At 42.6% G+C, this 21,462-nt stretch overlaps 1 protein-coding gene across 2 annotated transcripts in view; it reads right to left on the bottom strand.

Annotated features, from left to right (window-relative positions):
* The window catches only part of ADCY2 (adenylate cyclase 2), a 393,618-nt gene that overhangs the window by 88,524 nt on the left and 283,632 nt on the right, over positions 1-21,462 (bottom strand). For both annotated transcript variants that reach the window (XM_019541362.1, XM_019541372.1), the window contains exons 12-14: positions 16,986-17,066; positions 8,096-8,165; positions 5,070-5,167 (exon numbers count right to left, since the gene is read on the bottom strand). In XM_019541362.1, coding sequence (XP_019396907.1) covers positions 5,070-5,167; positions 8,096-8,165; positions 16,986-17,066 — 249 coding nt within the window. The remainder of the gene's footprint in view (positions 1-5,069; positions 5,168-8,095; positions 8,166-16,985; positions 17,067-21,462) is intronic.

The raw sequence follows: 21,462 nt of genomic DNA, 5'->3' as shown, positions 1-21,462 counted from the left end.
TTAAGAGGAGGTTAGATGAACATCTTGCTGGGGTCGTTTGACCCCACTATTCTTTCCTGCCATGGCAGGGGGTCAGACTAGATGATCTGCTCAGGTCCCTTCCAACCCTAGAAACTATGAAACTATGAAAACCTTGCATTGTCTTTGGGCCCTGTGTAAGTAGGCAGGAGAGGAAAACAATATTTGAAGGACAGAATTCCAGGGCCAGTTTTAGTTGCCATACTCAGGGAATATTTACCCATAGAAGTTTAAGTGTGAATGTTCCCATTTTTTAAATTTGAAAACAGAAATTTCATCAAGTTTAATGAAAAGCATTTGAGAGATGAAAATCAGGAGTAACAAAAGGTTGAAAAATGTTCATAGACTTATACATTATTAAAACAGAAAGGCTACTGTGACCTAGTCCGACCAGCAGAACTGCCAAACAACTTCCTTGAATTAATTCAAGATTGAATGACAGGACATTTCTTAGAAAAATGACAGAAACACAAGCAATAGGTTTGCACAGCTCTAGTCACCCAAGGCCACAGTGCATTTCACTTACTAGGTATCTAAATGGATTTAGGCATCCAGTTGTGTTCCACCTTGTCTAGTCCCTGAAAAATCCATTAATGCAGGGATGCTCAACCCAGATCTGGCCAGCAGAGTCATGTCATCCAGCCTGTGGGATTCCCCAGATCCAAAAATTTGGCAACAAAAGAGAAGGGGAAGCATTAATTAGTGCTCCGCTACTGCTAAAATTCCAGACCTGTGGGGAGCCCCATGTATGGGATAACATGATTTACATGTAGAAGTCCTGGATGAAGAGCTGTGCAAATCAGCTGTATGCCTCTGTGCCCAGCTGTTTCTAATTGTGAAGAGGCTCTATGCATCTAGAGACATTTAACAGAATGTCTCTACCTGTCTGGAGCCCTGTGCAGCCAGGAAAATACAGTCATGTGCAGAGCAGGACTACAAATACTTTGCCTCTCATATGGATGAAGCTGCTGAGTCCTTCAGCAACCTTCCTGCACCTGGCACCTACAAACGGAGGGGGAAGGTGGTCATGGCCATCTGTAGAGAGGGGAAAAGAGGCTATGACTATGTCTAGAGAGAAAGCAGGTAAGTAGAACTGAGGCAGACATCAGAGAGAGAGGTGACTGAGGGAACTACAGAGATATTAGTTACAGTTAGGTTTAGGGCATTCAGGCTAGCTTTGGGGCCATGGAGGTCAGGGGCTAGAGGGACTACAGGAGGATCTAGGGAGAAGCAGGAAATGGCTATGGCCAGATGGGGAAGCCAGACAGGAGTGCAAAAAGGGTGCACCTTGTTCGATGGGAGCAGGAAGCTAGGAAGGAATCCTGAGGGTGGCTGGGGGTGGAAAAATAGCAGATTAATGGAGTATGAGTCTTGAGGTAGGAGTGAGAGAGGGAAGAGATTGAGCAGGAGACAGGTGCCCTCAAAGCTATGCCTTCCTATGGGATGCTCCACAACCTTCCCATGGATGCACCATGCTCTGTGCCTGTGAGGAATCCCAAGGCAGGAAACTATCACCCAGCCCCTACCAGATATCACCTCCTACCTCTCCTCTTTGAGGCACTGACCCTACCAACACCACTGGTCTCTGACACGATGACCATGGAGGCTGCTAGAAGTAGGTAGGTAGGATGCTACAAATCTAATTGTCTCATGTTCCTATTCCAGCTTGTTGCACGTTGCCCACTAGTTTTCAGGTCCCTCCATTTCTTTTGGATGAACTTCATCCATCATCCATGAACCAAAAGGGTTCACCTGCTGTTGCAATTCTCCGAACAGGTGATCCTAGTCATTGAGGGGAGACTCAAAGTTTGTTCCCTCCAATGCTAAAACATAAATTCATTTGTGTGTGTGTGCACACCTTCCTTGGAAAATACTAGGTGGTAAATAGGGGGTACTAGCACTGCCTGACCATCTCCTGAGCTGGCTCAGCTCCCTTCATGGCAGCACTGGCTTGACACCAGGATGCCAAATTTCATCTAGTTACCCACATAACCCTTTTTTTTGCCTTAAATAATACTTGGATTCCTATATGGCAGTGTTTATTGCCTTACATAAATTTAAGGGGCTCTGTGCAGTCTTCTCCTGCAAAGTACTGCTGTGTGTGCTAGGTAGGGGCAGGGTTGAGGGCAGAAGAAGGAAAGTCCAGGTAGCCCCAAGGGAAGAACTGGCATCCCATCAGCCCACTGGGCAGCCAGAGGAACAAACCAAGCATTCTGTCCTGTGGATGTTGAAATAGGCCCCCATACTTCTAATGGAAGTACCTAGAGGTGGCATTCTAATCTTCTGTGGTTGTTTAGCCACCCAGGTGGGATCATCTGCGCACTTTTGCCTGTCTAATTCCCCAAAAGCCACTTATTTACATGGATGGCTATGTCCCACTACATAGTTGCATGGATTGGGCACATGTGGCAGTGGCTGGGGCACATGAATTCAACTCTTGTGGACACATAGCAGTCTTAGATGCCCACAAATGGAGATAGTCAAAACCTATGACTCCATGACTTAGATTCAGGAATAGAAAATGGCTACAGCTGTGTTTCTTGCCCCTGTAGCTCAGTAGCTAGGGCACGCGGCGGTAATGCTATAGATCCTGGATCTGAAATAGAACCATTTTTGCTTCCCAGCACAGCACTCTGGCCACTGCACCACAGGTGAGGTACTAGTACTGTCCTTGGAAATAACAGATGAAGGGCAGTGCAGGGGGAAACTTCCACCTCACTTTTGACATGGGACCAATCCAGAAGCCACCTCCTTCAGTTATATACCACCTTGCTTGTTCCCATCCCTCAGATTCCATATCTCCCACAGACCTCATTCTTGTGGCTGCCCTGTGGTGTGATGGTTAGTGTGCCATACTAGAAAGTAAAAGAGATCCAGCATAGATAAGGATTTTTTTGTGGACTGGGATGACCAGACCTAGTCATCTAAGCATCCAGAAAATAACTGAATGTCACCCTAGGTCTGAATGAAAAGCAAGAGAATGTCACATGCAAACACAGCCTTTCTGGCCCCTAGATTTATAAGCATGAATGACCTATGGGGAATAACAGAATGCCCTTCCTCTCCCCCCACCACACACAAAGTACTGGAAATATTCATTTCCCTCTCGTCTATGAATTTCCCAAGAGCAAAGGGCCAAATCCTGCAGTCTTTATTTGCCTAAGTAGTCACAGTTATTTCAAGCCAGATAAATTCAAATTACAATTAGGCACAAATTACAAATTCAAATTATAATTAGGCATACTGAGGGAATAATTAATTAGTGGAACAAACTACCAGTGAAAGAACTAGCTATGCTTTCTCATGATATTTTCAACTCAAAGCTGGATGCCAGTCTGGCAGAAGTGCTTTAACTAAACACAAATTACTGTGCTCAGTGTAGGGGTAGCAATGTGAAACTGAATGGCTTTATGATGCGTAGGACATCAGGCAAGATGATGGTTATATAATGTTTTCTTTGGGGCATAAACTGTATGAAGCAGGTGTTCAAAGGTGAATGAGTATGACAGGTCTAAGCCTGTAATGATTAGCCTGTCAGTGATACCAATGTGTTCGATCAGCTAGACACATAAGAATAGTCGCCTTCCAAAAAGCAACAATAATAGCAAAAACAACCCATAAACAAGAAGGAGCTTCCACTAAAATATTTCATGATAGTAAATGTACAGTACTAATGTTGACAATTGTGGTTATGCAAAAATACAAGTTTTCCAACAGAGTAACACTCAATGACACTGTTACATTTTATATATTAACATATGATCTCAACTAAAATTTTATGTACACTTTTCCTGCTGAAATTTAACCATATTCCTTAAACTTTGTACAGTATGAATAGCCTGAAAATTAATGAAAATGTAGTTATAAACAGCTTTTTTACTTAAATAAAATTGTAATATATTGTATAAATATTCTTATGATCTCACATCAGCAATTACAAAAAGCAAAAGTATGTTTTCTGGATGAATGATTGTCAACTTTTTAATGTAATTTTAAAATACCAGGTTTAAACATATCTTATGACACTACACAACTTTGAAAGGATATTAGTCCACTTTGCATACCTGTTTTATAATGATAATATACGTTAAATATATTTCACAAATTAAGGACCTGATACTGAAGTCCTTGTCCAAACAATACTGTCACTGAAATTCTAAGTACAGCAGATTCATGTATCTAGTAGGGTTGGAGTGTTGTTATAGCCATGGTGGTTCAAGAAATGTATGAGAGAAAAAAGCGGTATCTTTTATTGGACCAACTGTATAGTTGGGAAAGTTGCTGTACAGATTTCCAGGCCTAAAGTGCCCTTTTTCAGGTCTGAGAAAGAAACTTTGTATGCATAAAGACCTAAAAAAGGGCCCTTTAGTTCCAATAAAATATATCACAAAAAAAACCTTGTTTCAGGTTTATGTACAGTAGTTAAAACTACATACAGGGCCGTGCCTACACGAGATGCTGACTGCGCATAATTTATTGCTATTGCACATTACTACTGATGCAATGTTACTGTGTAGTAGTAATGACCTACTGCAGAGTCAGCATTGCAAAAAAGCTGTTTGGTGATGCTACTGTGCAGTAACTCCAGTTACTGAGCAGTCATTTAGTACTTGTTTATACTAGTACTAACGACTATGCAGTCAGTGTCTCATGTAGAGTCGCATGTAGACGTGGCCACTGAAAATGCTTTTTCATACCCAGAAGGATTTTATCCTTATTCCCATGATAGATTTGACTGAAAACAAAGAAAAAAAAAAAGAAAACTTGCAAAGGTGATACAAATATTAGGTCATCAACTAAATGATGTCGTTTAGAGTAAAAAATAGTAAACTACTGTAGCTTTAAAAAGATCTAGAAATTTTGTTCATATCTTGAGGAACTTCAGTGTCCTCGACTCTCCCTGTGGATTTTGGCAAATGCTAAATCATTAATTTATAGTTTAAGGATGCTATCTTGTTGTATTTGTGGCCATATGTATGTATGCATCTCTCTCTCTATCTAAATACAAGTGCAAGTAATACATATATGGAATTTAAATATTATTCACTTACTTTGGTAATACCAGAATCTGCACAACAAAAATGCAGAAGAATATCAGGCATGCACACGTCACATAATACTTGAAGGCAGGCAAAGTTGTGGCTCGGTACTAAAAATGAAATTAGCAAATGTTAAAAAATCTTATTTCCCAAATAGACAAGTTTATACAGCAGGTAATGTTCCCTTTTAAATAGGCAGGTATGCATACACACTGTCTTGGGCAATGAGATTGTTTGTTCTTTTAGGGCATTTATAAACATACTTTTTTCCCCTGACATGCCGGAAATCCGCTGCTTCGGAGCAGACTCGATTAATCAAGTCCGCTTCACATGTGAGCTGAGGCGTACTGTGCTGCACTGTGTAAAGTTGTATAAATGGTGAAATGCATGTCAGTGCACAGAAAATGATGGCGGTGCACTTTTGAACTAAAGGACTGCCAAGGGGTTTTAGTTCAAAAGCACCCTGCCACCATTTTCTCAGTGCTGACACATATTTTGACACTTATACAACTGTAAGTTGCACTTTTCAAACCACCCAGCGCTGCAGCACTTGCATTTGTAAAAATGACCTTAGTGATTAACCACCCCAGTCAACAAGTAACGTGAGCCATTTGGAGCCAGTCATTGTTACACATAGTATTGAAGCTTGTCCTCTGCAGAATTTATTCACTGCTGCTTCTGTCCAAATGAAATGTCTATGTATTACATCTACACACAACCTCCCCGCCCCCCCAGATGGTTATAATTAAAGGTCCCAGAGCAGAGTTAACTGCAGAAAATTTCTTTTTTTTTATAATGAGAAACACATTTTTCCCCCAACTTTCTTTGTGGAGAGTGGCCAAATGATTATGACACAACAGTTTCAAAACCATACATATGTACTATACAAATTTTCAGCCATAAATACAGAAAATGGACCAAGAAATTATAGGAAAGTACAAATAACCCTTTAGGATGGAATCTTTTGCATAAACTTGGTTAACCATATAAGTTTCCACATAGGTCTCCATCCACTTGGGGAAGGAGAGAGGGTGTGGTAAGCAGTGACTTATGTCCCATTTATAATGTACAGTGAATGATTTGATATTTTTAAAATTCTTCCATATCCTTTATTTGCAACAGGTATTTGAAAGTTAGTAAGCAGCGGTAAATTGTGCTAGTTTAACTGCTGCAGTGGAATTATATAGTATGAATTCCTTTCCAATCTTCTCTTTATAAATTGCTAATAAGTTTAAGCAGAAAAATATGAAATAGAAGCAATACATATACAAAGGAAATGTACTAAATAAAAACATAGATGTCTCATCCTGAAAGCAATAAAAAACTATAAACAGACATATTCCAAGTTTTACAGTTGTTCAAGGGCTAAGAATTCAAGGAAAACATAATTAAAGCAAAATGAATCAAAGACTAATTTTATAAGAGTTCAAAAAGAAAACCTCATAAACAGTAAGTAGATGAGCTGTGCTTTTAAAGATAAGTGCACAGCTGTGTCTTTGTACTAAGGGTTGAATTCTGCCCTTGAAATCCACACGCAGAACCCTCAATAAACGAAAAGTGTATGTGTATGAACTAAATTGAATCCCAAGACATGCTTTGAGGATCTCTTTTCCCAAATTCTGTAATGTATTAAAACTAATTCCTGTCATAAGTGTATGCGAACTTGAATGAATATGTTTGAAAACATTTGCAGTTTGTTTTGTTGTCACAACTGTTGAAGGGGAGTGTGGTATTCTGGCACATGTTTAAGACCTTGAGCTATTGTTAAAAAACTCAGTAAGATTCTGCCCTCATTGCCAGCTTGTTCTAACATTTCACGCTCCCTGTGGCCTCTCCCAAGAAAGCTGTGTGATTAGTTCCTTCAACAAAGCGACATTCTCCCATTTCTTTGTTTTACTTTCACATTAGGCAGAATCCAATCTTCTTCCCATTTAAGTCAATGCCAAGTCTCCTATTGACCTCAATGGAATCAAGGCCGAACCCATCGATAATAAAAAAAACCCAGAGAATGAAATTAAAATCTGGCTCCAAAAAGATTTGTGGCAGCACTCAGCAGCTCATTTAACAGATGAGGACATCCTTATGCTCAGCACTGTGCAAACGGTTAAAGGGCAGCTCATGCCTCAGAAAACCCATAAATGAACTTAAAGGTGATCCAGTAAAGGACTTAGGTGCCACAAGCTGGGCACTACAACACCTACAGTTTAGGTACCCAGCCCCCAGAGTGGTATCTAAGGGTGCCTGCAGGGAGGCTGCTCCAGTGGGCTGTAATTACAACTTGATTAATCAAGTCTGCTGAAACATGCTAATTAGCCTTCATATCTTGTGTATCAGCATCCCTGCTCTTTAAAGTGGTGGCAAGGGCACTTAAACTAAAGCCATGATTTTGAAGTGTGGGGATGCTGATGCACAGGATACTGCAGGTGCTTTATTTAGAGTGGCTCTTGAAGCTGCTCCAGTTAAAGCGCTGCCCTCTCCCCGACACCTCTGGAATACATCCTGTTGGCTGGGGGGAGAGTCCCTCATGGCCAATCTTGCTGCCCGGGGGCACCCCATGGCTGATCCCGCAACAGCTGATCACTGCAGCCGCTTCCAGGACTGGTTGCAGCTGCTTCTGGGAGTGGCTGTAGCGATCGGCCAACGCTTGCAGTGGGGGCACTGGCACTCCCACCTGCCCCTTCTGTCCATCACCTAAGCAGCGAGCACGGCCGGTCAGGGGGTGCACCGGCGCTCTCAGGGGGTGCACATGCGCCCCTGTGCACTCTCTGCACATCACCACTGGAGTCTCCTATTTGTTAATGAGACAATGTAGGGAGATTCAAAACAGTTTAAATTTAGAGTGATTTTTAAGGGTTGGATTAATAGTTTTCTCTGCTTGTAAACACAAAAGAAGCAAGTGATACCCCACAGCATATTTTAAAAAGAAACCATCTTAACTACTTAAGGGAAGTAGTTAAAGGAAGATTTGGGACCTCTATTGTTAAAAATTAAAATATGTACTTTTATTTATAAGTTTTAAAATATGAGGAGGAACTTACCTCTTTTTCCAGAGTTTTGTTATAGAAAAGTAATGATATTCTCTGAATGTCTTCAGATTTAAGCCACTGCCTAGACAAAATGAGAAACATAAAGAACATGATAACCGATACCAGAAATGAACAGCCCTGTATTTCTCTACTACTGAAAAAATGTAAAGCAAGAAAGCAATGTATATATTTTAAAGAAAGGTAATTATGTAGCTTCACCCTTCTTGTTTTCTACAGTTAATAAATATGAAAAATTGAAGTTCAAATTAACAGGTTGTAGGTGGACAGGTTGTAAACACATTCAAGACTGAGGTTTACATTTTATATTGCTTATCTAAGTTGCTTTGCTGCTGGTTCTTCCTTCTACTTTCTCTTTTGATGCTTCATTCCACAAATGTCAAATGCCAGGATGTGTCTGATGAATGGTACAAAATTTGAGGTATATCCTGACCAGATAAGGTTGTGAATAATGTGTGACGACAAAGAAAGATGCCATGAAATGGATGCTTTACGGACTCATAGCTTGGGCAAATAAGAAGGTGGAAAAAAACATTAAGAAGGGAGTAAAATGGTACTTTGTTAGACAGACATTTATCTCACCGAAGTGAGCCACTGTGAAACACCTGTTTTATTGACTTTCAGAATGTCTTTTCCTGCTTAAAGACCAAAAATATGTAAAATCTAAAAGTACAAGCATTGCAAGTATGATGTGACATCAAGATGATCAGGGGACAGCAGGGCAGGCCCTACGAGGAGAGGCTACGGGACCTGAACCTGTTCAGCCTCCAAAAGAGAAGGCTGAGGGGGGATCTTGTGGCCTGTTATAAACTAGTCAGGGGGGATCAGCAGGCATTGGGGGAGTCACTGTTCCCCCGAGCACCGCCAGGAGTGACCAGGAATAATGGTCACAAGCTGGCAGAGGGTAGATTTAGGCTAAATATCAGGAGGCGCTACTTCACGGTCAGGGCGGCTAGGATCTGGAACCAACTTCCAAGAAAAGTGGTGCTGGCTCCTACCCTGGGGGTCTTTAAGAGGAGGTTAGATGAATACCTTGCTGGGGTCGTTTGACCCCAGTACTCTTTCCTGCCATAGCAGGGGGTCGGACTTGATGATCTACTCAGGTCCCTTCCGACCCTAGAAACTATGAAACTAAGATCTGTGCAGTCTGGCTAGGGACAGACATTACACACAGACTGGTTTAAGTATCAGAAACTGGTTTAAACCTGTAATAGAACAGATGTTCAGTGCACATAAAAGAGTTTGAAAATGGATGAAACTGGTTTGACATAAACCTGGTTGACTGTAGTATCAGACTTAACAGATTTGGCTCAAACCGGTTTATGCAAAATCTGTCCCAGACCCCTTGCTGGTTTAAGATAAATTAGACTCCCCCAGCATCCTGGCATGCTCTCTGGGCTGAGCGGGGCTCTCTGTTCCACAGCAGAACTGCCCCCGCCCCCTCTGCTCTGTGGCTGCAGCTTCAGAGACTTGCAGGCTGCTCCTCCCCTCCCCTTCACCACTCCCTGCTAAGCAGGAATTCCCTCTTCTCCTCTGCCTTGCTGAGGAGGTGTCTGTGTATTAGCTAGCAAACCATATGCTGGCTACGGTTCCTGCTGAATCAAAAAAGTAGAATCAATAGCCAGAATCAACAGGTAGCTGGTAATGTCCCTCTGTTGTTTTCTTAATGGGGTGATAAACACTGAATAAGCAGTGATAAGCACTGTTATCAATTACCTGCTGTTCTAATCAGAGCATACTGCCAGGGCCTGGCTGCTTCTCCCCTCAGCTTAGTGCTGTGGAAGGAGGGGAGGGCTGCTCTAGTGCACCCCAGCTTCTAGCCTGAGCTACTGTAGACATGTGCCTGCATTTCTGGGATGTCTGTCTGGTTACAAAACTGATTTAGTATAGCCAGGTTAAATTAATCTGCAAAGATTGAATCGATTCAGGCTCAGGCTTTTTGATTTGTGTCCCTAGCCTTTGTGTGTAAAAGTGAGTAAACCTTATGGAAAAGTTATTAGCAACTTCCTTGAAAAATGGAAAGGCAAAACCCTAATACAATTAAATTCAACAGGAGACTTCTACTTTTTTTTTAAGAATAAGTTATCACATGCATTTTGATGGGAACTACTTTGCTAATCAGAAGGACATGAAGCTCATCTGCTTACCCATTCATCAGCTATTCTTACTTATACAATTAGTCCAACTGATTTTACAGCTAGACTCTAAGCTAGTGCTGTTGTTCACATTTTCTACACAAAAAAGAATTGCAGTCCCAGTAAGACTTTTACCAAATGTGAAACACTACAGCTTTATTTATGTCAATGGAGACATAGAAATTAAATTCAATATGAGCACAAAAGCAAATATGGGAATTAAAATTTGATCCCTAATACAAAGATCCTATGTTAAGGGTAGAAGAAAAATGCCTCTGGTGAATCAGTACTTCACACTACAAAGCCCTACATTTCTGTAATGTGAAAATATTGAAAGTGAAGCTTTCAGAATTTGTAAGTACCACAAATAGAGTCAGAAATACAAAGAGTTTATAAACTCACAAAACACAGAGCACGTAACCCTGCTCAATTTTTGTCAAAACTCAAGAACATTTGCAGGGTTCTTTTTGTCTCCTAATACCCTTTTTCATTAAAACATATAAAGTCCAAACCTCCCCCCAAAATCCAACTTGCATTAATTACTGTATTTCATGGTGTATAAGTTGAGGTTTGAAGCCAAAATATTTAGCTTTAAATTTCCACCTCAATTTCTACACCATAACCTGTGAACTACACTGCTTGGACCCCATGCTGGTGCCCTGCTTCAGGGGTGGGGGCAGCATGCTGGTGGGCTCTGCGGAAGTTGGATTGGACCCCTGGGAGCTCAGGCAGCTCAGGCCCCCTGGCAGCCCTCACAGCCAGGCCGCCGGGGGGGTGCCATTTCTGCAGAGGGAAGGACCAGGACCCCCCACAGCTCAGTGGCTCACCGGCAGCTTGCCCCCAGGCCACAGAAGGGGCAGGCAGACTCTGACGAAAGCAGGATCGGGGCCCTTGCTGTTTCTGCCTTCATCAAGCTCCTGCAGCTGCCAGGACACTGCCCAGGAAGGGACTGGCTTGCCCCAAAGGCAGCACAGGGTGTTGGGCAGGGCTCTGAGGGTGGCTAGGGGTCTTGGACTGGGCCAGCCCCCTCCTCCCCCCATACACCTGCCTAACATACTCCACTGCTCCTGGGGCAAGCCAGCCCCTTCTGGGTGGTGCCAGGTATCCTGCTGGCCACAGGAGTGTGCTGAAGGCAGAAGCAGCAAGCAGCCTGATCCTGCTTTAAGAGAAGCCTGCCTGCCCCGACCCCACAAAGTTGTGGGGAAAGCTGCTGGTAGGCCAGGAAGGCCCTGAGCTACAGTGGGGCCCAGACCTTTCCTCTAGTGGCGGTGCCTGGCTGCCAGCAGGCCATGGGCTGCCTAAGCACCCAGGGGCCCAAACCAACTTCCTTGGAGCCCACTATCATGCTGCCTCTCCCATGAGCCTGATCAAGGTTCCAGCACCTCACACACCTTCTCCAGCACACCCAGCCACCCTCCTGCTGCTGCTATGGGGTCAACTTATACATTGTGTCAACTTATACACGGTAAGATATGATGGATTTTTAAGTTATTATTTTAGACATTAAAACATTTTTCAGAAAAGGATAAGACTGTAATAGTAAGTAACTTGGCCATGCTGCATATAGGTACAACCTTTTATTTCTTTTAAAATATTAAATTTTACCTTACCACTTGTTATGTTAAAGCACACAATACAGTATAAGGGAGGAACACAGCAGCTGTGTTAATGGTAGCACGAGAATACTAAGTAACACCCTGGCACAATTTTAATCAAAACTCTCATTATCCTAATGGTTCCAAGAGTCCACCAATTAGCCATTTTATTGGCTTTACAGAGTTACACTAATGTTACAGTGAAATACATTTTTGTATTTGAATTATATATGTTATTTGTAATGTGACCTGAGAGCTTTCCTCCAGGCTTTATGTGGACATATTTAGTATATCATGAAATCTAAGAGATTTAGGGTTATTGAGTAGTTCTAGTTAACCTCCCACCCCCCTTCCTCCCCCACCAAAATATCTACGGCAGAAGGAAAAATATCCTTACTAAAACACTCCAGCAAACAAAGTGTTCCTTTTTCATTAGTGCTATGGTGCTATTTAAATACAATGGGGCTATTCCTCCTGCTGTCTTTGATTAATGAAACATTAACTGAGAACTAGCTGAAACCCCAAAAATATTTGTGATTAATTTTTTATTGCAAAAGTATTTCTTTCTTTGCAATCTTTGACCAAATACTTTAATGGAATCAAAACTTCTCACCCTCAACAAGGCTACATAAAGCTGTCTACTTGTAAACGCAGGCTTAGAAATACAAATACATATTTTGTCAAAAGTCTGACCTTGTTATTTGTTTATAGTCATAGAATAAGAACGCCCTTATACATGTAACGAAGGGCCTTTGTACATGAGAGGGAATTGCCCCTTTTAGTGATTTAATTGTCCTTTTTAACAATTTAATTGTGTAACAGTGTTAACAGTGTACATGTTCAGAAGCATGTTACAATTAAATTTCATAACTGTGCATATGTTTGACAGCATAGTTCAATTTAAATGACTTTTTTACATAGCATACTAAAACATCCCATGTATTTTAGTTTGCCACATAACAAATGACAGCGATATTCCTCACGTGTACAAGGGCCCTTTCTGGAGAAGGCAGTGGGGACAGTGCACAGGGCATTGGAAGCCTAGGTGTGGTCAGGGAAGCTGGGGCTTAGTGGGTGGCCCCAAGTAGCAGGAAGGCAGCAGGGATGGTGCAGGGGAGCTGGAAGCCCACGCTTCCCTGAGCATGCCCAGGCTTCCAGCACCTTGTGCACTACTGGGTCTGGCAGGGGCTGCCTGTGAGCTGGGGCTGCACTCGCACAGCTACTATCCCACCCAGGTGGCCCTGCGGGCACCACCACTGTGAAGGGAAGCATCAGGGCCACCCCACAGCTCAGGGGCTGCGTGACCCAGTGGCAGCTTGTGTGGGCAGCTTCTGCTGAGTTTAAAAAAAAAAAAGTGGTTAGGGGCCTGATTCTTCCCCACCGTTCTCCCCCTTTCAGGGTCTGCCTGTGTCTCCCTTGGCTGGGGAGTGAGCTGCTAGTAGTTCACACAGCTCCTGAACTGTGGAGACCCCGGTGCTTCCCTCTGTGGTAGTGGCGTCCCTTGGACAGCACCCACCCACTGGCACCCTGCCTGGGTGATCCCAGGGGGTGTTCCTGCTGCAGAAGGAAGCACTGGGGTCCCCCGCAGCTCACAGCCCACTGGCAGTTTGTCCCCCGGCCATGGGAGAGACAGGCAGGGGGGCAAGCTGGGGATCAGGCCCCTTGATGCTTTTTCCCTTTGCCAAATCCTGCCTGCTCTGTGGCAGGGGGCCCTGGTGCTTTACTGTAGGTCTGACTTAACTACATATCAGGATCTATAATAATAACAAGCTTATTCTGTCTGTCCAGAGCACTCTCATTGGTTGTTTCAGCAAGCACTGTGACTTCAGTTGTAGCTGTGTGTCAGGCTGTACCCTTGCACCTGGTTCCTCAGCCTGGTGAACATGATTGCTCATCCTGACCTGCCACCCTGGGGCTGGTTGCCCAGATTGATCCAGGCCTGAAGTCTCCAGAAGGGCCTAACTCTCTGCCCACTCCCTGTCACCAGAGTGGGTGGTCAGGGTCAGCTGACTTTCCAGTTCCCTCACATGAACCCCTGTACAGGAACAAGAAGTGCCTGGGAGACAGGGCTCAACCTAACTCTTGACTGTTTTGTTGTTCCCTCTGATTTTCTCTCTGCCTTTGCTTGATCTCCTGGTTCTCAACCCAGCTTGTTCTCCAGCTCTTCTCTCAGCCTGATTTCCCAGCTTTCTGACTCAGCTTGTTCCCCAACCCTGATTTCTGACTGACCTCTGGGCTTCCTGACTTGACTTGTCCATGGATTCTGCTCTCTCCTCCTGACCCTGGTTGGTACTTTGATCCCCAGTGGCCTGAGACCTGGTCACCCACAACCTGGCACTCCACTGAAAACTGAGCAGTTCTGTATATTTGAACCTAGAGGTCTCAGGTTTGAGAAATGAGGACTAAACAGTTGGGGTGGCAATTTGTTCTTTTGCATAAGTGTCTAGAAATCGTGGGGCCAAACACTGCAGTCTGGATGACCATAATTATGGTGTCATTCTGCTGTTTTGTGATCATGTATCACCTTCTTTTTTAAGTATGGAAACCTGTGAAAAGGGGGTGTTAATGTGGGTGTCCAAGGATCCAGATCCAGTTATGTGTTTGGATATCCATGAGGATGATGAGGGACACTCCTCCGGATCTCCTGGGACCCCCAACCTCCACAAAGGTGGCTGCACAGAGCCCCTCAAATACACACGAGATAACAAACACTGCCTATGTAGGAATCAAAGTTAGTTGAGGCTGAAGAAGGGCTAGGTGGATGACTAGACCAAACTGGCATAGTAACCATGTTGGCATCTACGTCTCTGGACAACCAAACTGCCCTTCACCTCTTTTAAGGTATACGTGTTCTGGATGACCAGAGTCTGAGCCCAGGCAGCAGCAGGATTTCAATAGGCTTACAGCCTAGCCTTAATCTTAGGCTCCCCTTTAAAGGAGTGTCCGTGCAGGCTGCTCACTGCTGGCAAGTCTGACATTGCCATCGAAGAAACTGAGCCAGCTTAGGAGAGGGTCGGAAATGAGGTAACACCCCTACTATCTGCCCAACCTTTCCTCCAAGGAACATGTTTATGACCCAGTACATAGCAGAGACATCTGGGGAAGGCCTCTTTGAGACCACCTTGTTGAGCCTGACAACCCATGGGGCAGAACTGCAGCACAGAATTCATAAAGACAATCTACTCTATCCAAGCCTGATTCATCCACAAAGCGCCATCAATCTTGTGCATTGACTAAAGCACAGGTCCTGTGGTAAAAATAGTAGGTGATGGTGTAATTGGTATTGTATCTTAAGGCACACAGACAGGTAGCCTTATTTCTGCAGCTTTCTAACTTTCAAGTGTTTGATTTTGTGATCCTATTGTCCTTTATCACAGTTTTTTAGATGGAGTTTTTACCTGATAACAAGTCAGAAAAAAAGAAGTGATCACTGTAAGATTGGCAGTTGGAAATACACAGGGTTATTTTCTTTCAGTTTTTTGCCTCTAGTCTAAAACAAAAAATATATAGTATGGGAATCACTGAGAAAAAATAACTATGGAACCCAAAATGTCATTCACACAGTCACATTTCAGTGCAAGTACTTTAAGGCCCCTGACGCATTACACTTAAGATGTGACTAACCGGTTAATCAGGTCTGAAGCAGTGACATGTCCACATGTTGATGCAATTCATGGCTTGATAAAACTAGGAATGACTGACAAAGTTATTACATGAAATGTGTAGTAACATTGTCGCTGGTTCCTATTATGCCTTTAATTGAATGTATGGCCAGTGTTCCCATGTGCTCTGGAGGATAGGAGCACTAGTCAGCTTCTCAGCCGGGAACTCTGCTCCCCCAGCTGGGAACCCCAGTCAGCTCGTCGAAGCTTGCAGCCATGTGGCATAACGTGATGATGGGGCTCCCAGCCACTGCAATGAAGACTGCTGGTGCAGAGGGAGCAGGCCAGGCTCTCTCTGCACCAGCAAGATGGACTGATGGCATCTGATACTTGATCTCACAGTCCTGCCTCCTGCCATCCAAGCGTAAAATGGCAGGAAGCACTATTGTTGGGATCATGCATCAGATCCCAGTGCTCCTTCTTTTTAGTGTCTGTCAGTGGCCTAAGCCACAGTAATGCTGAATGAGTTGCAATTGGCAAATCTATCTTAGACAGTTTTGTTTACCTGCCTACTGGAGGAACTACTTTCTTTCGTTTTGGTTCTGTGTGTAACTTGACTGTCAACATTGGCTTCTGTTGACAACTCTCAGGACAGATTTAATCTAGCTTATTCACTATTCTAAAGAATCAATGTGCCAATTCAGACTATGATTATCAAATTGTGAGGCAAGGCAGACTTCATATTCTGTGCAGCTGCTCCTGTCACAATGATGAAGCATCAGTCAATATTTAAGTTGCTCTGATTTCTGCGTCAGAAAGCCCGAGCTCTTCATTCTTCATCTCCCTTATTGTTCTACTGTGAAAGATGAGAACATTCAGAAAGAATCACAGCTAGGAGATATGAAATACTGCTACAGTAGCATAACACTTCATTCTTTTGGGATATAGATCTCCCAGCCTGCTTTTGTGTTTTTTAATTATTCTCATTTTCAGCATTTGCTGTCAGGTCTCTTTTTTCCGTCTCTGTTTCTCTCTCCTTTTAACTACTGTTTTAAGTGCATTTACATATAGCATGAGAATTTAAATGAACACAATTATATTTTTCACTAGTGGCCTGCTCATTTTGAAATATAATTAAACCTAAGTTGCTAATACAAACACATTCATTTGTAACAGTGCCCTGGAGGATTTGGGGAGGTTTCATACACATGGTGAGTCATCACCAAATCCTGAATTCCTGCAGAAAGAAAAAGGACCCAGCCTTTGAGCAATGGAAGTTCAAGGTGTTTGAGACAAACAGAACACCCTGTTATTGCATGAATCACCAGGACAGCCATTACTGGATCCCATGCCACGGAAAAGGTTTCAGTGGTACAGTGCGGCAAGAACTGGATAGTCTGAGTGCTCCACTCTCTCCTACACAGAATAAGGGTGGCATCTCCATGGCTTTTTGAGTCTTGGGCACCCAGGCAAGACACAGCAGTAATGCTGGCACCCATTGTAGACTACTGTGAAAGCTAAGTGGACGAGATGATACAGGATGTAAACATACTTTTGAGCATTGATTCCATCAATGGCCTGAATCATCCTCTCATTTAGCTCTTCTTCAAACCTTTTCTTCTGTGATTTTGTTCTGCAATGAAAAATGGAGAGAAATTATCCATTTGGAAAAAAGTATCGATCTTTTAATAAATATTAACTTTAAACTTTAAATAATGTTAGGGGTTGGTATTAAATGGAATGAAACAACAACAATTTCACACCAGTATCATAGTAGTATGTAAAAGCCTCTACTAGATTGGGTCTTCTCATGCTAGGCTTTTTAAAAACATTTTCCTAAGTAACCATCCTTGCCTCAAAGGACTTACAGTCTAAAAGCTAAAGCAGTTCTTAGAAAAAAAAGAAATAGAGAAGCTTGTAGAAAACCAGAACTGGGGACATTCTTTTTTGAAGCACAGACCGCTCCCTGGTTATGTAATGAACTTATAAAATATAATTTGATAGTCTCAGCTCCCTAAAAATATGTCCCCATGTGCTATAGCTATTTTTGGTAACTCTTTGTCAGCTTCGCATGACAAGGTAATAACATGCCATTGCACTGAAAAATAATCAAGCATTCTTCACGGAGGCATTGCTTAGTTCACACTGCTCCTTCCCGTGGTGTGCCCTGTTCTGATTAGAGGATACAGGTCTTTTCAGCAGCAGGTTTTAAAAGAATTTTTCATTAAAATGTTAGTTTCAAAAGCACCTCAGGCTTCTCATTATGTAATTTTTAAAAACTACTATAGTGAACAAAAAAGAAAATTTTCTTTTGTGGTCCACAGAAATGGATCTCTCTGCCACTGTGTTTTGCCTCCAACTTAATGTATATGAATGAACCTGGGATGATGCAACTGTCCCAAGTACTCACTATGATGTAGCCAATCAAGTGCTGGTGTTTTGAGCAGAGGTGCATGCATAATGTCTTTCATTTCTTGCTTTGGTGTGGTGCAATAAGGAATTTGTGATAAGGAGATCATACTCCAAACACTTGCTCAGTAGGAGAATACCATTTGAATGGATTTTCCCCATGCATTCCTTTCTGAGTGTTTGTTTCTATAGCTTAGAGTCCCTGGCCACTCTAGCACTGAAATTGCCAAGAAGAATTATCTTATCTTCTTTGGGGCAGATGACAGGACTTGGTCGAGTTTAGAATTAATTTTTTTTTCATCTTCTGTATCAAGGATCAGGGCACATGCACTGATGTTGTGTATTGGCCAGTAGAAGACAAAGGGTCATGAGATGCTCGTTGATGCCAACTGGACATTCTAGCATTTGAGTAACAATCTTGGTTTTGATAGCAACAACAATGCTGTGAATGTGTCTTTTTTTTATATTTCCTTTCCAAAAAAAGGTGTAGCCACCAGCATGCTCTGTGAGCTACCACTCTCCTCCATTCCTGGTTTTACTAAGTGCAGTCATGTTTGTATCAAATTGTGCAATTTCTCCAACCCCGTATGCTGCCTTTTGCTCCAGTCAGTCACCATTAGGGTTGTCCCTAATTAGGGTGCAGATGTTCCCCAAATTGCAAATTTCATTACTTGATATGGACCACAGATGAAGTGATTCCATTAGATACGGTTTTCCAGTCAGGTGAAATGAGATAGGTGATGTTTAGACCACCTTCTCTGCCCCACTTCCCATGTGGGGTGAGCAGAGTGGATCCTGAATAGGTGTGCTCATCACAGTAGCAGCTGCTGAATTGCACACCTGTCTCAGTTCCAAGTACAAAACATTCACCATACATTTATTGCCCCAGTGTAGGTACACGACTAGGGGCTTCTGGTAATCAGTAGCACCTGTTCCATCATCACTTTCCCATCACTACAAAACTTGTGATTGAAGGAAAACACTTATGCATGTTTTCTTTTAACATGGGGATGCTGTTGTGCATCAGCAACCACACAACACTTCACAGAAACTTTAATCCTAGAAGACTGGGCATATCTATTCTTGCGCACCTTTCATCTGCCTCTGCATCCATTGTGAAGTATGATTTCTTCAACTGCCTGCTCCACCAGTGAAGACTTTTATTATTTTTGGATCACTGTTAGTTTGGAAATCTCACCCAACATTGCCACCATGGGTGACCCTACCAGGAGGAGTACAAAACTCCAGACAGCACTGATCTCAAGGTCACTGGTAGCATACAAAACTCTCCATCATATCGAAGTTGTGATCCTTGGAAAGAATCAAGGTCCCACAGAGTGGTTCAAAGCCACACAAAAAGAATATACTAGGTTTTTAGAGTAACTTCTGTAGAACCATACCGCTTTTTTATACAACCCAATTGATTTTATGCCTGCTGAATGCTATACAGCTTAGGTATATATTATGTACTTGTGGCCTATTTTTATACCCTGGACAATCAGTCTAGAATGAAAACAGACTTTGGCTTATTTAATATTATTTAACCCTATCAGTAAATTACTAAAATGAACAAATCATTTAGTCATAGGAGCTAAATATGTCACATACAGAAGCTGATAATGAGGCTCAAAAAAACAGATGTAGGCATGCAGACATAAATAAATGCAGATTTTTAAAGGTGCTGTGAGCCATGTCTAACTGTTTCCACTGACCTCAATGAGGAAGACTAACTGCTCAGTGTTCCTGAAAAAAAAACCCAGTCCCCTAAACATGAATACAGGGGCCTAACTTTAAATTCGTTTCAAAAACATCTTGGTCATCAGTTTTTTATGCTGTGTTTCCAGGTTAAGTTGTACAATCAGGCCCCTCCGTCTACACATTCAGGGAAAGGTGCAATGGGATCTATTGTGCAATCCAGATAATTGCGCCTCCTGCCATCCCATATGGGCAGGCAGGAGGTGTGATTGTGGGATTACACATTATACCCCATAATGCCTCATTGCCGGTGAAGAGGGACCCTGATCCCGGACTCCTCTGCACCAAGAAGAAGCAAGCTGTTGTGGCTGGGAGCCCCCTCAGATAAGAGACAGCTGCTGAAATCCCCCAGCCATGGTGCTCCCCCAGGCAACAGCAGCTGTGGTCTCTCAGGCCCAGGGATGCATGCAGCTCCCATAGCTGTGATCTCCCAGCTGTGGCAGCACTTCACACACCCCCAAGGTCAGGAGATCAAAACTGTGAGGGCAACCCACACACCCCTGTGGTCCAGAGATTGCAATTGTGGCTCACCACTGCCAGGATCCATTATCTGCAGCTGCAGGACACTGAGTCCTGGCGGCTGTGGGGTGCTGCCAGGTCCTAAAGTCCCCTCAGCTGTGGGACTCCCAGCCCCAGCTGGACATGATGCACCCCTGCAGCTGGGAGCCTGGTCAACAGACAGGGCTCACAGCTACAGGGGAGACCCTGCTAGATGTGCAAGTTAAAGCTGGATACTAATCAGCTATAAAGTTAGTATACATTTTTAAAGTCTGACTTCATAGCTGGTTGGATGGAGCTTTTTATGGCATGATAGGTACTTTGCCTATGTAGCCAGTCTTAGTTATTGTGTAATAACTGTAGCATATAGAGGGATACTTTTTTGTATCTATTTTTGAGAGCAATTTAAAATCAAGAAAAGGCATTTTGAGCATCCTAAAGAAACATCACATGCTGAAAATACTACAGTAAAAACAGTAACTACACTACTGTGCTGGCATACGTGAGTTCTGCACACTATCCAATTTGAACCATTGTGCTTTGGTCATAAAGGTAGAATATAATACGGGTTTTAAGGATTAGCAAGCACTAGCCAGCATCCAGAAAAGTCATTAAATAGGAATGCCCCGCTCTCTGGTAATCTGTGACTGGCATACGAGATGCTTAAAGAGCAAAGACGTGAAGAAAAACTAAAGCGGCACTATAGGAAGGAGGAACTGCCCCTAAAGCAAAGGAAATGAAGTACTAGGTTTTTAATGGAATACTTATTTTAAAGTATTTTTATAGTATTCATCATGTCACTTATAATAAGAAAAGGAAACATGTTATCTACGGTTTAACTTTCTTAGATTCTTAAAAATCTGCTAACCATCTCAATTTTCTTACAATACAATAAAGACTGTATTTTTAAATAAGACTCTTCCTCTAGGCCCCCTACCTGTTTTATTTTGAAATTCAAAGAATTTCTCGGGGGGGCGGGGTTAAAGAACATGTTCACCTGCATCTATTTTTCTCTACTTTTGACCTACTAACTGGAAAAAATAGCCACCAAATGACAATTTAAGCCTTATCATATAAATGCATATTTATTTTTCTATCACTGACACAGAAGATGGGGTATATCAGCCTTTCATCAAACTTATTTTCTCAAAAGGAATTGTACATTGAACTGAACACTGCATTGAAATACCTAACAGCCAACAATATATGATATATGAAGGGGGACACCAAAAGATTTAATAGGATATTTAATATAGTGTACAATGAGACAACTGCATTCAATATAAAATTTTCATAGGGCTGGTAGCACATCAATATATAGAGTACTGCTACTTGATAGCAAGACGTGCATCCATAGCCAATAAGAA

The sequence above is a fragment of the Crocodylus porosus genome, unplaced genomic scaffold, assembly GCF_001723895.1.
Source record: "Crocodylus porosus isolate Cpor-Errol unplaced genomic scaffold, CroPor_comp1, whole genome shotgun sequence".
Lineage (NCBI taxonomy): Eukaryota > Metazoa > Chordata > Crocodylia > Crocodylidae > Crocodylus > Crocodylus porosus.
Note: the sequence above shows the minus strand (reverse complement) of the source record. Positions and strands in the feature narration are given on the sequence as shown.